Source organism: Zootoca vivipara, chromosome 10 (genome assembly GCF_963506605.1).
Source record: "Zootoca vivipara chromosome 10, rZooViv1.1, whole genome shotgun sequence".
In the NCBI taxonomy this organism is placed as follows: domain Eukaryota; kingdom Metazoa; phylum Chordata; class Lepidosauria; order Squamata; family Lacertidae; genus Zootoca; species Zootoca vivipara.
This window is the reverse complement of record NC_083285.1, coordinates 67,259,402-67,270,223: the sequence shown is the minus strand read 5'-3', so window position 1 is coordinate 67,270,223 and position 10,822 is coordinate 67,259,402. Positions and strand designations below refer to the sequence as shown.

The 10,822-nt window shown below is 46.4% G+C and overlaps 1 protein-coding gene across 2 annotated transcripts in view; it reads right to left on the bottom strand.

The window, feature by feature from the left end:
- Nucleotides 1-485: 485 nt before the first annotated feature.
- The window catches only part of LOC118091031 (uncharacterized), a 41,684-nt gene continuing 31,347 nt past the window's right edge, over nt 486-10,822 (bottom strand). Inside the window, exons 7-8 of one of the 2 annotated variants that reach the window (XM_035127586.2) lie at nt 6,621-7,213; nt 486-1,538 (exon numbers count right to left, since the gene is read on the bottom strand). In XM_035127586.2, the coding sequence (XP_034983477.2) occupies nt 7,042-7,213 (172 nt within the window). In that variant the 3' untranslated portion in view covers nt 486-1,538; nt 6,621-7,041. Of the gene's footprint in view, nt 1,539-4,358; nt 4,485-6,620; nt 7,214-10,822 lie in introns of those variants that run through there. The other variant, XM_060279234.1, reaches the window with a different exon arrangement.

The window sequence follows — 10,822 nt, the reverse complement described above, 5'->3', positions numbered from 1 at the left end:
TTTTAGGGATGCGGGTGGTGCTGTGGTCTAAACCACTGAGCCTCTTGGGCTTGCCCAAGGTCGGCGGTTCGAATCCGTGCGACGGAGTGAGCTCCCGTTGCTCTGTCCCAGCTCCTGCCAACCTAGCAGTTCGAAAGCACGTCAGTGGAAGTAGATAAACAGGTAAACCTTCTGCAGCGAGAAGGTAAACCATGTTTCTGTGCACTCTGGTTCCCGTCACGGTGTCCCATTGCACCAAAAGCGGTTTAGTCATGCTGACCACACGACCCAGAAAGCTGTCTGCGGACAAACGCCGGCTCCTTTGGCTTGAAAGTGAGATGAGCACCGCAACCCCATAGTCGCCTTTGACTGGACTTAACCGTCCAGGGGTCTTTTACCTTTTTTACATGATGATGATGATGGTGATTAATGATTTTTTTGTACACTGCCCTATACCCGCAGGTCTCAGGGCAGTTACAACATAAAACCACAATACGAAATCCTTCTGAGCAGTACGTTCCGTTACTTAGCCGACCTGTTGGGGTTTGCTGGACCGCTCTGTATTTCCGGCATCGTTATGAGTTTTTCTAACGAGACTGAAGACAACACTCTCATGGCCAATGCCTTAACCTCTGGAGCTTTTTACCCAGTTAGAGTAAGTAAATTAGAGCATGTTTTTTAGGGAGAAGGATTGTTGGTCCTCAGTTGGTTACTGTTTATGGGACCTAAAATTTAGGTGATTGGGGAAGGGCGTGTGTGTTTGTGTGTGTGTGTGTGTAAACATCATTTGAATAGGCTTTTTCTTTTTAAACAGACCAAGTCGAGACATTGGTTTGTAAGAAGCACTTAAACCGAAAGCTTCCCAATTCATATGTCACAGGAAACTATGGTTTAACAAATCATGAATGAAACAGGGGGATGGTGTGTGTGTGTTTCTTCAACAAACAAACTATTGTTTTATCAGAGACTCCAGAATTATTTTAGTCTTCTTATTTTCAACTGTACTTTTTTTTTGATACTGGTACTTTAGAGAAAAATTGTGGTTTGTTTAAGCAAAGAAACAATGCTTTTTTCTCATAGCAATTATTGTTTATTCACATTCACGTCTATGCAGTTTTTCCAGGTTAATTGCCTTAGGCCTTCTCTAATTGGGTGATAGCCCTAATTATTATTATTTTTCATTTCCTTGCTGTTCGGTTAGACCTCCAATATTATCTCTTAGTTGAAACAATCTCTTTCGTTTTGCTCCGTAGAATTCTACAGATCCTGGGGGGTAAGCATATAACCAGCCATGACTAGTAGTCACTGATAGCATCATCCTCTAGGGACCTGTCTATTCCCTTTAAAATCTGCCCCCTTAGAATGAATGGGGCATTAATGTCGATTGCACCCTTAGCGGGAATGACCCAAGTGCCAGGTGTCACAGCCGCCTCAACTTCTTCCGTTGTCTCTCCAGCTTCGTATCCGAGCCCAGCCACATCTTCCCAGGGCTGTTGGACGTTTTCTTCCTCCAGAGAAATCTTCCTTTCTCCCTCGACATCTTCCGGCGCTCATCCCTCCTGAAAGAGGTAACGGAGGTTGTCAAAGCAAGCCACGAGGAAACCCGCCGCCGTTTTCTGCATTTCCGTATCCGTTTCCTTTAATCTGATTTGTTAACCAAAAAAAGGTGCAATCGTAAGAAAAAAATAACGAAAACAAATAAGAAAATCTAAACCATAAAGCGTCACAGCGGGGAAATACCAAGCTACAATGCAGCCCAAAAAGGGAGGGTAAAGTATTAACTCATACGAAGATTGCCTCAAACTTTTAGAGTATTCTCCATTATAGCCACAATTGCAGACCAACCTGTTTCTCCAAATCCTGCCTTAGCCCTAAACTCTGAATAAATTGGAGTCCTTGGAGAGTTGAGAAAATCAAATGGAAAGAATCCAAGAGCTCTGGCCAGGTAATGGAATAATTTTTAGAAAGTTTTAAGTTGGGAATAATAAGACAAAATCCAGTAGCAACCCAGTTTTTATAAATCCATATTACGAAGAATAAAAAAATCCTCTGTGTGTTTGTGTTGGGTGTAATGTTCAACCAATGGTGCCTCCATGATTCTAAGTTTTATGGGTCTGGAACATTTGCCAATGTACATTTTTGGGCATGGACGAATCCATGCATATATGCAATTTTTAGTGTTACAGTTACTGAAGTGTTTTAAAGTAAACTTCAACTTAGATATCAGAAAACTCCCTCACCTGTAAAGAATATTTCCATACATTGCATCCTCCGCCTGCATCTGAAGTGGCCCGAAGGAAAATCCTCTCTGGGTAATGTTTTGGGCAACATATCAGATTTCACCAGAAAGTCTTTAAAGGACTGTGTTCTTCTAAGTCCAAAAAGAGGTGGTTTTCCACATCCAGGGATGTTAGCAAGTAAATTCCAGTGTTTATAAACAATGGCTTTAGTTGAAGCTGTGTGAGGTGTATACTGTAGAGTGGATGTAGGAGGGAGAAAGATTGTTTCCTGCTGCTCCAGAGAAGCGGACACGGAGCAATGGATTCAAACTTCAAGAAAGAAGATTCCACCTCAACATTAGGAAGAACTTCCTGACAGTAAGAGCTGTTCGGCAGTGGAATTTGCTACCAAGGAGTGTGGTGGAGTCTCCTTCTTTGGAGGTCTTTAAGCAGAGGCTTGACAGGCATATGTCAAGAATGCTTTGATGGTGTTTCCTGCTTGGCAGGGGGTTGGACTGGATGGCCCTTGTGGTCTCTTCCAACTCTATGATTCTATGATGTGATGCGGTTTGTATTTTCTTTATTCTTGAGTAATTTGAATAGATCCTGTCTATGATGATTTTGTATTCTTCGTAATATGGAAACTACCTCCAGCACGCTTTCACCGGAAGAACGACGACCAGACTTCTCCTTCAACAAGAATCCAAGTTCATACACCTTTTTAACACGTTACATCCGCGGGGGTTGAATAACGGTCTTGACTTGACAGCATTCTTATCATCAATATTGTGTTCTTGTACAGCCTGCATTTAAATCATGCCACTGCAACTTTAAATTGTTGCAGCCACAGTCAGCATCTGCAAATGCAGTACTGTTCGTTTAAGTAGATAGGTAGTAGACCACACCTAGTTTTCTATTTAAATACTGCAAACAGATTGAGTTTGTTAGAAAAAACATGAATGGTACGCTTTGACCTTGAAACTATGAAACTAGAGGTAAGCATTCTTTGTTTGTTATAAGTCTATATATAATTTTCTATATATCTCCTATGTAATGATGACAAAAGATGTGCTGTCTCTGTTGGAATTTTCTGTATATAATTGTATATATCAAGAAGACAGAATGTAATACAATACCCTAAGACACATTTTTTATGTAAGACTCTTTGTCATTCCAGCTGATGAAGAATAAACCGAAACAGGGCCTTGTCCCGGATTTCTAAAAACCGAATTGCTACTGGAATTCGTCCTATTATTCTCAATTTAAAACTTTCTAAAAATTATTCCATTCCTCTTGGATTCTTTTCATTTGATTTCATAACTCTGGACATACTTAGGCTCCACCCTGCACCACAGTAGGCTCTCCTAATGTCTAAATCCATTCCTACAAATACTGCAGCTCTCCCCTAAGGAGGCCCCATTCTGAGCCTAGACAGATTCCTATCTGCATCGTAAACTTTCCATTTTGCCTGAGCCGAAGAGCTAGCAGTGACTGCTGTAGAATCTCACGGGTGAACATCTGGAACCTCCAAATTAATCACTTGTTAAGTGGGGGAAACTTAGGCAACACCCAGGAAGCAGCTCTCCAAAAGCCCCAAACGCCCAAATTACGCAACATGATGGATGGTGGAATATTGAACAGATGTGCAGGAGCAGATGTGCGTGCCAGGCGTGCCCCAAGGGGCCTTGGCTGAGGGTATGTGTGTGTCTTCTCAAAACACACAAAGTCCAGGCCTCCTATTATTTGGGACACCGGCATGATGGCAGCAATAATAATAATAATAATAATAATAATAATAATAATAATAATAATAATAATTATTATTATTATTTATTTATACCCTGCCCATCTTGCTGGGTTTCCCCAGTCACTCTGGGCGGCTTCCAACAGAAGAATGAAATAAAATTTGGGCAAAAAAAAAAAGAAAGGCACAAATACAGGACGGGAGACACCTGGCTTGAGAGCAGTACATGTGAAAAGGATCTAGGAGTCTTGGTAGACCACAAACTTGACATGAGTCAACAGTGTGATGCAGCAGCTAAAGAAGCCAATGCAATTCTGGGCTGCATCAATAGGAGTATAGCATCTAGATCAAGGGAAGTAATAGTACCACTGTATTCTGCTCTGGTCAGACCTCACCTGGAGTACTGTGTCCAGTTCTGGGCACCACAGTTCAAGAAGGATACTGACAAGCTGGAACGTGTCCAGAAGAGGGCAACCAAAATGGTCAAAGGCCTGGAAACGATGCCTTATGAGGAACGGCTTAGGGAGCTGGGTATGTTTAGCCTGGAGAAGAGAAGGTTAAGGGGTGATATGATAGCCATGTTCAAATATATGCAAGGATGTCATATAGAGGAGGGAGAAAGGTTGTTTTCTGCCGCTCCAGAGAAGCGGACACAGAGCAATGCATTCAAACTACAAGGAAGAACTTCCTGACAGTAAGAGCTGTTCGACAGTGGAATTTGCTACCAAGGAGTGTGGTGGAGTCTCCTTCTTTGGAGGTCTTTAAGCAGAGGCTTGACAGGCATATGTCAAGAATGCTTTGATGGTGTTTCCTGCTTGGCAGGGGGTTGGACTGGATGGCCCTTGTGGTCTCTTCCAACTCTATGATTCTTCTTTGATTCTAAAATAATCTATTAAACATTAAAAGCCGCCCTAAACAGGGCTGCCTTCAGATGTCTTCTAAAAATCTGGTAGCTGTTTTTCTCTTTGACATCTGATGGGAGGGCGTTCCACAGGGTGGGGACCACTACCAAGAAGGAGTCCCTGGCCACCAGTTTGGGAGGCTTTAAATGAATTGTTTGTTTGTTTGTTTGTATCCCACGACATCTGGCTGAGTTTCCCCAGCCACTCTGGGTGGCTTCCAACAAAGATTAAAAATACATTAAAATGTCACACATTAAATAAAAACTTCCCTGAACAGGGCTGCCTTCAGATGTCTTCTAAATGTCAGGTAGTTATTTATCTCTTTGACATCTGATGGGAGGGCATTCCACACGACAGGTGCCACTACCGAGAAGGCCCTCTGTCTGGTTCCCTGTAACCTCACTTCTCGCAATGAGGGAACTTCCAGAAGGCCCTCGGTGCTGGACCTCAGTGTCAGGGTAGAACGATGGGGGTGGAGACGCTCCTTCAGGTATACAGGACCGAGGCCGTTTAGGGCTTTAAAGGTCAGCACCAACACTTTGAATTGTGCTCAGAAACGTACTGGGAGCCAATGTAGGTCTTTCAGGACCGGTGTTATGTGGTCTTGGCGGCCGCTCCCGGTCACTGGTCTAGCTGCCACATTCTGGATTAGTTGTAGTTTCTGGGTCACTTTCAAAGGTAGCCCCACATAGAGCACATTGCAGTAGTCCAAGCAATTTTACAAAGATGGTGATGATGATGATGGTGATGATGATAATAATAATAATAATTACAGTATTAGACAAAGTCATGGAGGATAAGGACCACTAAGTTCCAGCTCCGAGGGCCTTCTGGCGGTTCCCTCGCTGCAAGAGGCCACGTTACAGGGAACTAGGCAGAGGGCCTTCTCGGTAGTGGCACCCAGCCTGTGGAATGCTCTCCCACCAGAGGTCAAAGAGAACAACAATTACCAGACCTTTAGAAGGCATCTTAAGGCAGCCCTGTTTAGGGAAGCTTTTAATGTTTGACGGACTACTCTATTTTAATATTTTGTTGGAAGCCGCCCAGAGTGGCTGGGGGAACCCAGCCAGATGGGCAGGGTATGTATGTATGTATGTATGTATGAATATAATAATAATAATAATAATAATTATTATTATTATTATTATTATTATTATTATTATAATATTACTTGGCTGCTGAATTCTCCATGGGACAGAGGGGTAAGTCTCTATGGAAAAGAATGAATGAATAGAAAACAGGTGGCAACGACCAGCAATCCATAGGAAAATATTTTAGTCTCCCAGGATCTGGAAGGTCAAACCCAGACACCTGTTAGCTGGCCTCTTATTACTGTTGTTTTACACAAAGTTTGCGGAGAGGTTAACGATGCAAGGGATTTATAGTGTATTCGTTCTGAATTGTTTGCAGCCAGGGACGATATATGACATTGAGCCAACCAATTCTTATTCCACACTTCTCCCCTAATAAATCCTTCCCTGGGTTGGAAAAAAAGTGTCATTGTTTTCTGCACTTCCCTTGCGCCGTCGGGATTTGCTGGTAATGGATGGAATTCTGCCTGCGAATTACCAAAGTCCCTCATCTCTAACGGAAAACCTTTCAAAAGCAAAACTTTTGAACTCCAATTTGATTCCATTTGTAAGGGGCTCAATCAATCAAAATCACAGTGCAGGTTTGAGAGATTCGCCTCAAATTCGTACAAACGGAATCAAAATTTCTCCGCCACCTCTAACCGCAGCCAAATAAATCATGGAAAAGCGTTATATTTCAGCTCACCTTTCTTTCTCAGCGCCTCCAGTGGGATCCAGGTGAAACTTCTAGCACTCTTCAGATCCTCCTCCTCCTCGGCCTCCTTCGAGTCTTCTGATCATCGGGGGGACGTTGTTCTCCAGTTTTTCCAACTTCCGTTTTTCCTTTTCTCTCTCTCTCTGTCTCTGGCAAGCTCTGGGAGACAGACCGGGAGAGGCTGCAGTCCTTGTACAGACACATCCACTTTGTTTGCAACCTGGGTACAGAGCAGAATTCCTAGAAACGAATTCCCAGATCTCCTCAGAAACGCTTTGCAACGAGGGAGTGGCTCCATCGCCATTCCGACTCCATGCACCAGGGATTCTGCAACTTGCTTCTCCGTGAGCCTGCCACTCTCCTAAGATTGCTTCCCCCTCTCGCAAGTTCTTAGGGTGGATCGGTTGTGGGCTCAGCCGCTGGAGGGAGAACAGTGAGGCGGCAACGTCCGAAGCCCTTCGTCTGTGGGTCTCAGGTCATCGGGGCTGCCGGCTGCCAGGGGTGCCTGGTCTCCTGGTTCCGACCTCTCGGCAGCCATCGGGATTTGCTCCTCCAGTGGAACATCCGCCTGTCCCTGAACAGAGCTGCAGAATTGGGGGGGGGGAGGAACAAAACAGGAATGAGGACAGATGCAAAACTTGGGGGCTATTAGAGAACCAGGCCGAGGGCCTTCTCGGTGGTGGCGCCTTTCAGAAGACATCTGAAGGCAGCCCTGTTTAGGGAGGTTTTTAATGTTCGATGTTTTACTGTGTTATTAATATTCTGTTGGGAGCCGCCCAGAGTGGCTGGAGAAACCCAGCCAGATGGGTGGGGTATAAATAATAATAATTAGTAGTACCGTGTTTCCCCTTTTTTAATACGTAGTCAGAAAGTAAGCCATGGCAGGGTTTTTAACCATTTGAGAGCTATAAGACATACCCCGAAAATAAGCCATACTTCCGCACCAGCTAGCAGGACCCAGCATGCCGGCCGCGACAGGAGGAGGAAGCCTGCCGGGTCGGGTCAGTGCCCGGAAGCGGCGGTGGCTGCTTTAGTGCCAATAAAGTGTGCAGCAGTGCCGCACGGAGCACCAGCCAGCAGGACCCAGCTCCTGCAATGCCGGCCGCGGCAGGAGGAGGAAGCCTGCGGGGTCGGGTGGGTGCCCAGAAGCGGTGGCGGCTGCAGCGCTGACAAAGCGTGAAGCAGCGCCGCACGAAGCACCAAGGGCACGAGCGGCAGGAGGAAAGAGAGAGAGGCTCGTTACTTGCGGCACTTTAAGAGAAGCAGCCAGAACCGATCTCCACATTCCGAGCCTCCCTTTTGCGCGTGCGGGCATGTTAAAGCCCCGATCACTTCACTCCCCACTTCTTCCTCGCCATCCCTCCCTTTCACGCGTTGCCTTGACCCCGCAGCCCCCCTCCCTGGCCATCTTCCCCTAAGTGCAGCGCTGCTTCGTGAGCGCTGCAGCCGCACGCTCTCTGTGTGTGCGCACGTCTCTTTCTTTCTCTTCCTGTGCGTCCGTCTCTCTCTGTGTGTGCGTGTGCGCGCGCGTCTCTCTCTCTCTCCCCCGTGCGTCTCTCTCTCTCTGTGTGTGTGTGTGCGCGCGCGTCTCTTTCTCTCTCTCCCCCGTGCGTCTCTCTCTGTGTGTGTGTGCGCGCGCGTCTCTTTCTTTCTCTCCCTGTGCGTCCGTCTCTCTCTCTGTGTGTGTGTGCGCGCGCGTCTCTTTCTCTCTCTCCCCCGTGCGTCTCTCTCTCTGTGTGCGCGCGTCTCTTTCTTTCTCTTCCTGTGCGTCCGTCTCTGTGTGTGTGTGTGTGTGCGCGCGTGCGTCTCTCTCTCTCCCCCCCGTGCGTCTCTCTCTGTGTGTGTTTGTGCGCGTCTCTTTCTTTCTCTCCCCGTGCGTCCGTCTCTCTCTGTGTGTGTGCGCGCGCGTCTCTTTCTCTCTCTCCCCCGTGCGTCTCTCTGTGTGTGTGTGTGTGTGTGCGTGCGTCTCTTTCTTTCTCTCCCTGTGCGTGTCTCTCTCTCAGTGTGTGTGTGTGTGTGTGTGTGTGTGTGTGTGTGTGTGTGTGTTTGCGCGCGCGCGTCTCCCCCCCCCCCCACAGAGAAAAGGTTCCGCTTCGGCTCGTCATTCAGCCGCGCGCGCGCGCCAGGGGCATGGGCCCAAGCCTCGTCCCCCTCGCGCTTCCCTCACAAGCATCTCAGAGCGGGACGGGTCACGGCCTCCCTCCTCATTCCTCGGCCGGCGTGAGAGAGCCCGGGGAGCAGAAGGATCCCAGGTTTAACCCCCAGGTACCCCCAAGTTTGAAATTCTGGAGAGCTGCTGCCAGCCTGGTTGACAGTAAAACCTGGATAGCACTGTAGGCTAGAGTGTGGTGTTTATAATGTGCGCGGAAGAGAGCACCGAGTGTCCTGAGCCAGTGGGACCCAGTTGTACCAGCACTTAAAAAAAAAAGACACCCCCTGAAAATAAGCCACCGTGTGTTTTTTTGAGGAAAAAAAGTTATAAGACGGTGTCTTAAAAAAGGGGAAACACGGTAGTAGTAGTAGTAGTAGTAGTTATCATCAACCCCCTGAGGAAATCTGCCATAGGCCTCAAAGTGGTAGAGACTGCATTAAAAAAAACCCATGTATTTCTAATTTACACTCATCCTTTCTCCTCCTAGGAGTTCAACGTGCTACACAAGGTTTGAACCTTCCTCAAGCAAACTGCACAACCCTGTGAGGCAGGTTAGGCTGAAAGATGGTGCCTGTCGCAGTGTGGTTCGTAGCTAAGTGGTCTCCCAGGTCCTAGTCCAGGGGTCAGCAAACTTTTTCAGCAGGGGGCCGGTCCACTGTCCCTCAGACCTTGTGGGGGGCCGGACTATATATTGAAAAAATATATATAAATGAATTCCTATGCCCCACAAATAACCCAGAGATGCATTTTAAATAAAAGGACACATTCTACTCATGGCTGTCTGATTTAGAAGGCGATTGGGCCGCATCCGGCCTCCAGGCCTTAGTTTGGGGACCCCTGTCCTAGTCCGACACTCGATAACCACTGTACTACAGTCATACCTCGGTTTAAGTACACCTCGGTTTGAGTATTTTCAGTTTAAGTACTCCTCGGACCTGTCTGGAACGGATTAATCCACTTTCCATTACTTTCGATGGGAAAGTTCGCTTCAGTTTAAGTACGCTTCAGGTTAAGTACGGACTTCCGGAACCAATTACAGTCATGCTTCGGGTTAAGTACACTTCAGGTTGAGTACTCCGTGGACCCGTCTGGAACAGATTACAGTGGTACCTCTACTTACGAATAACTCTACTTACGAATGTTTCTACTTACGAATAGAGCTCCGTCCGCCATCTTGGATGCGGTTTAGATAGGATTTTTTCTACTTACGAATTTTTAGATAGGGTTGCTTCTACTTACGAATTTTTTCTCCCAATGCATTCCTATGGGATTCGACTTACAATTTTTTTCAACTTACGAATGTGCGTTCAGAACGCATTAAATTCGTAAGTAGAGGTACCACTGTAATCCACTTTCCATTACTTTCAATGGGAAAGTTCGCTTCAGGTTAAGTACGCTTCAGTTTAAGTACTCCTCGGACCCGTCTGGAACGGATTAATCCACTTTCCATTACTTTCAATGGGAAAGTTCGCTTCAGGTTAAGTACGCTTCAGGTTAAGTACGGACTTCCGGAACCAATTGTGTTTGTAAACCGAGGTACCACTGTACAGTACTGTGCTTCTAATTCTCCCTTTCCTCCATGCTTATTTCCACACTCTTCTTGTCCCGCTATCTATTCCAACTATGAAATCACTTATCTCAGATGCCAATACAAGCTACAAGAAAGGAGATTCCGACTCAACAGAATCAGGAAGAACTTTCTGACAGTAAGAGCTGTTCAACAGTGGAACTGTCTCCCTTGGAAGGTGGTGGACTCTCCTTCCTTGGAGGTTTTTAATCAGAGGTTGGATGGCCATCTGTCAGAGATGCTTTAGCTGAGATTCCTGCATTGCAGGAGGTTGGGCTAGATCAGGCATAGGCAAACTCGGCCCTCCAGATGTTTTGGGACTACAACTCCCATCATCCCTGACCACTGGTTATGTTAGCTAGGGATGATGGGAGTTGTAGTCCCAAAACATCTGGAGGGCCGAGTTTGCCTATGCCTGGGCTAGATGATCCACGGCGTCCCTTCCAACTCTTATGATTTTAGAATTCTGTATGT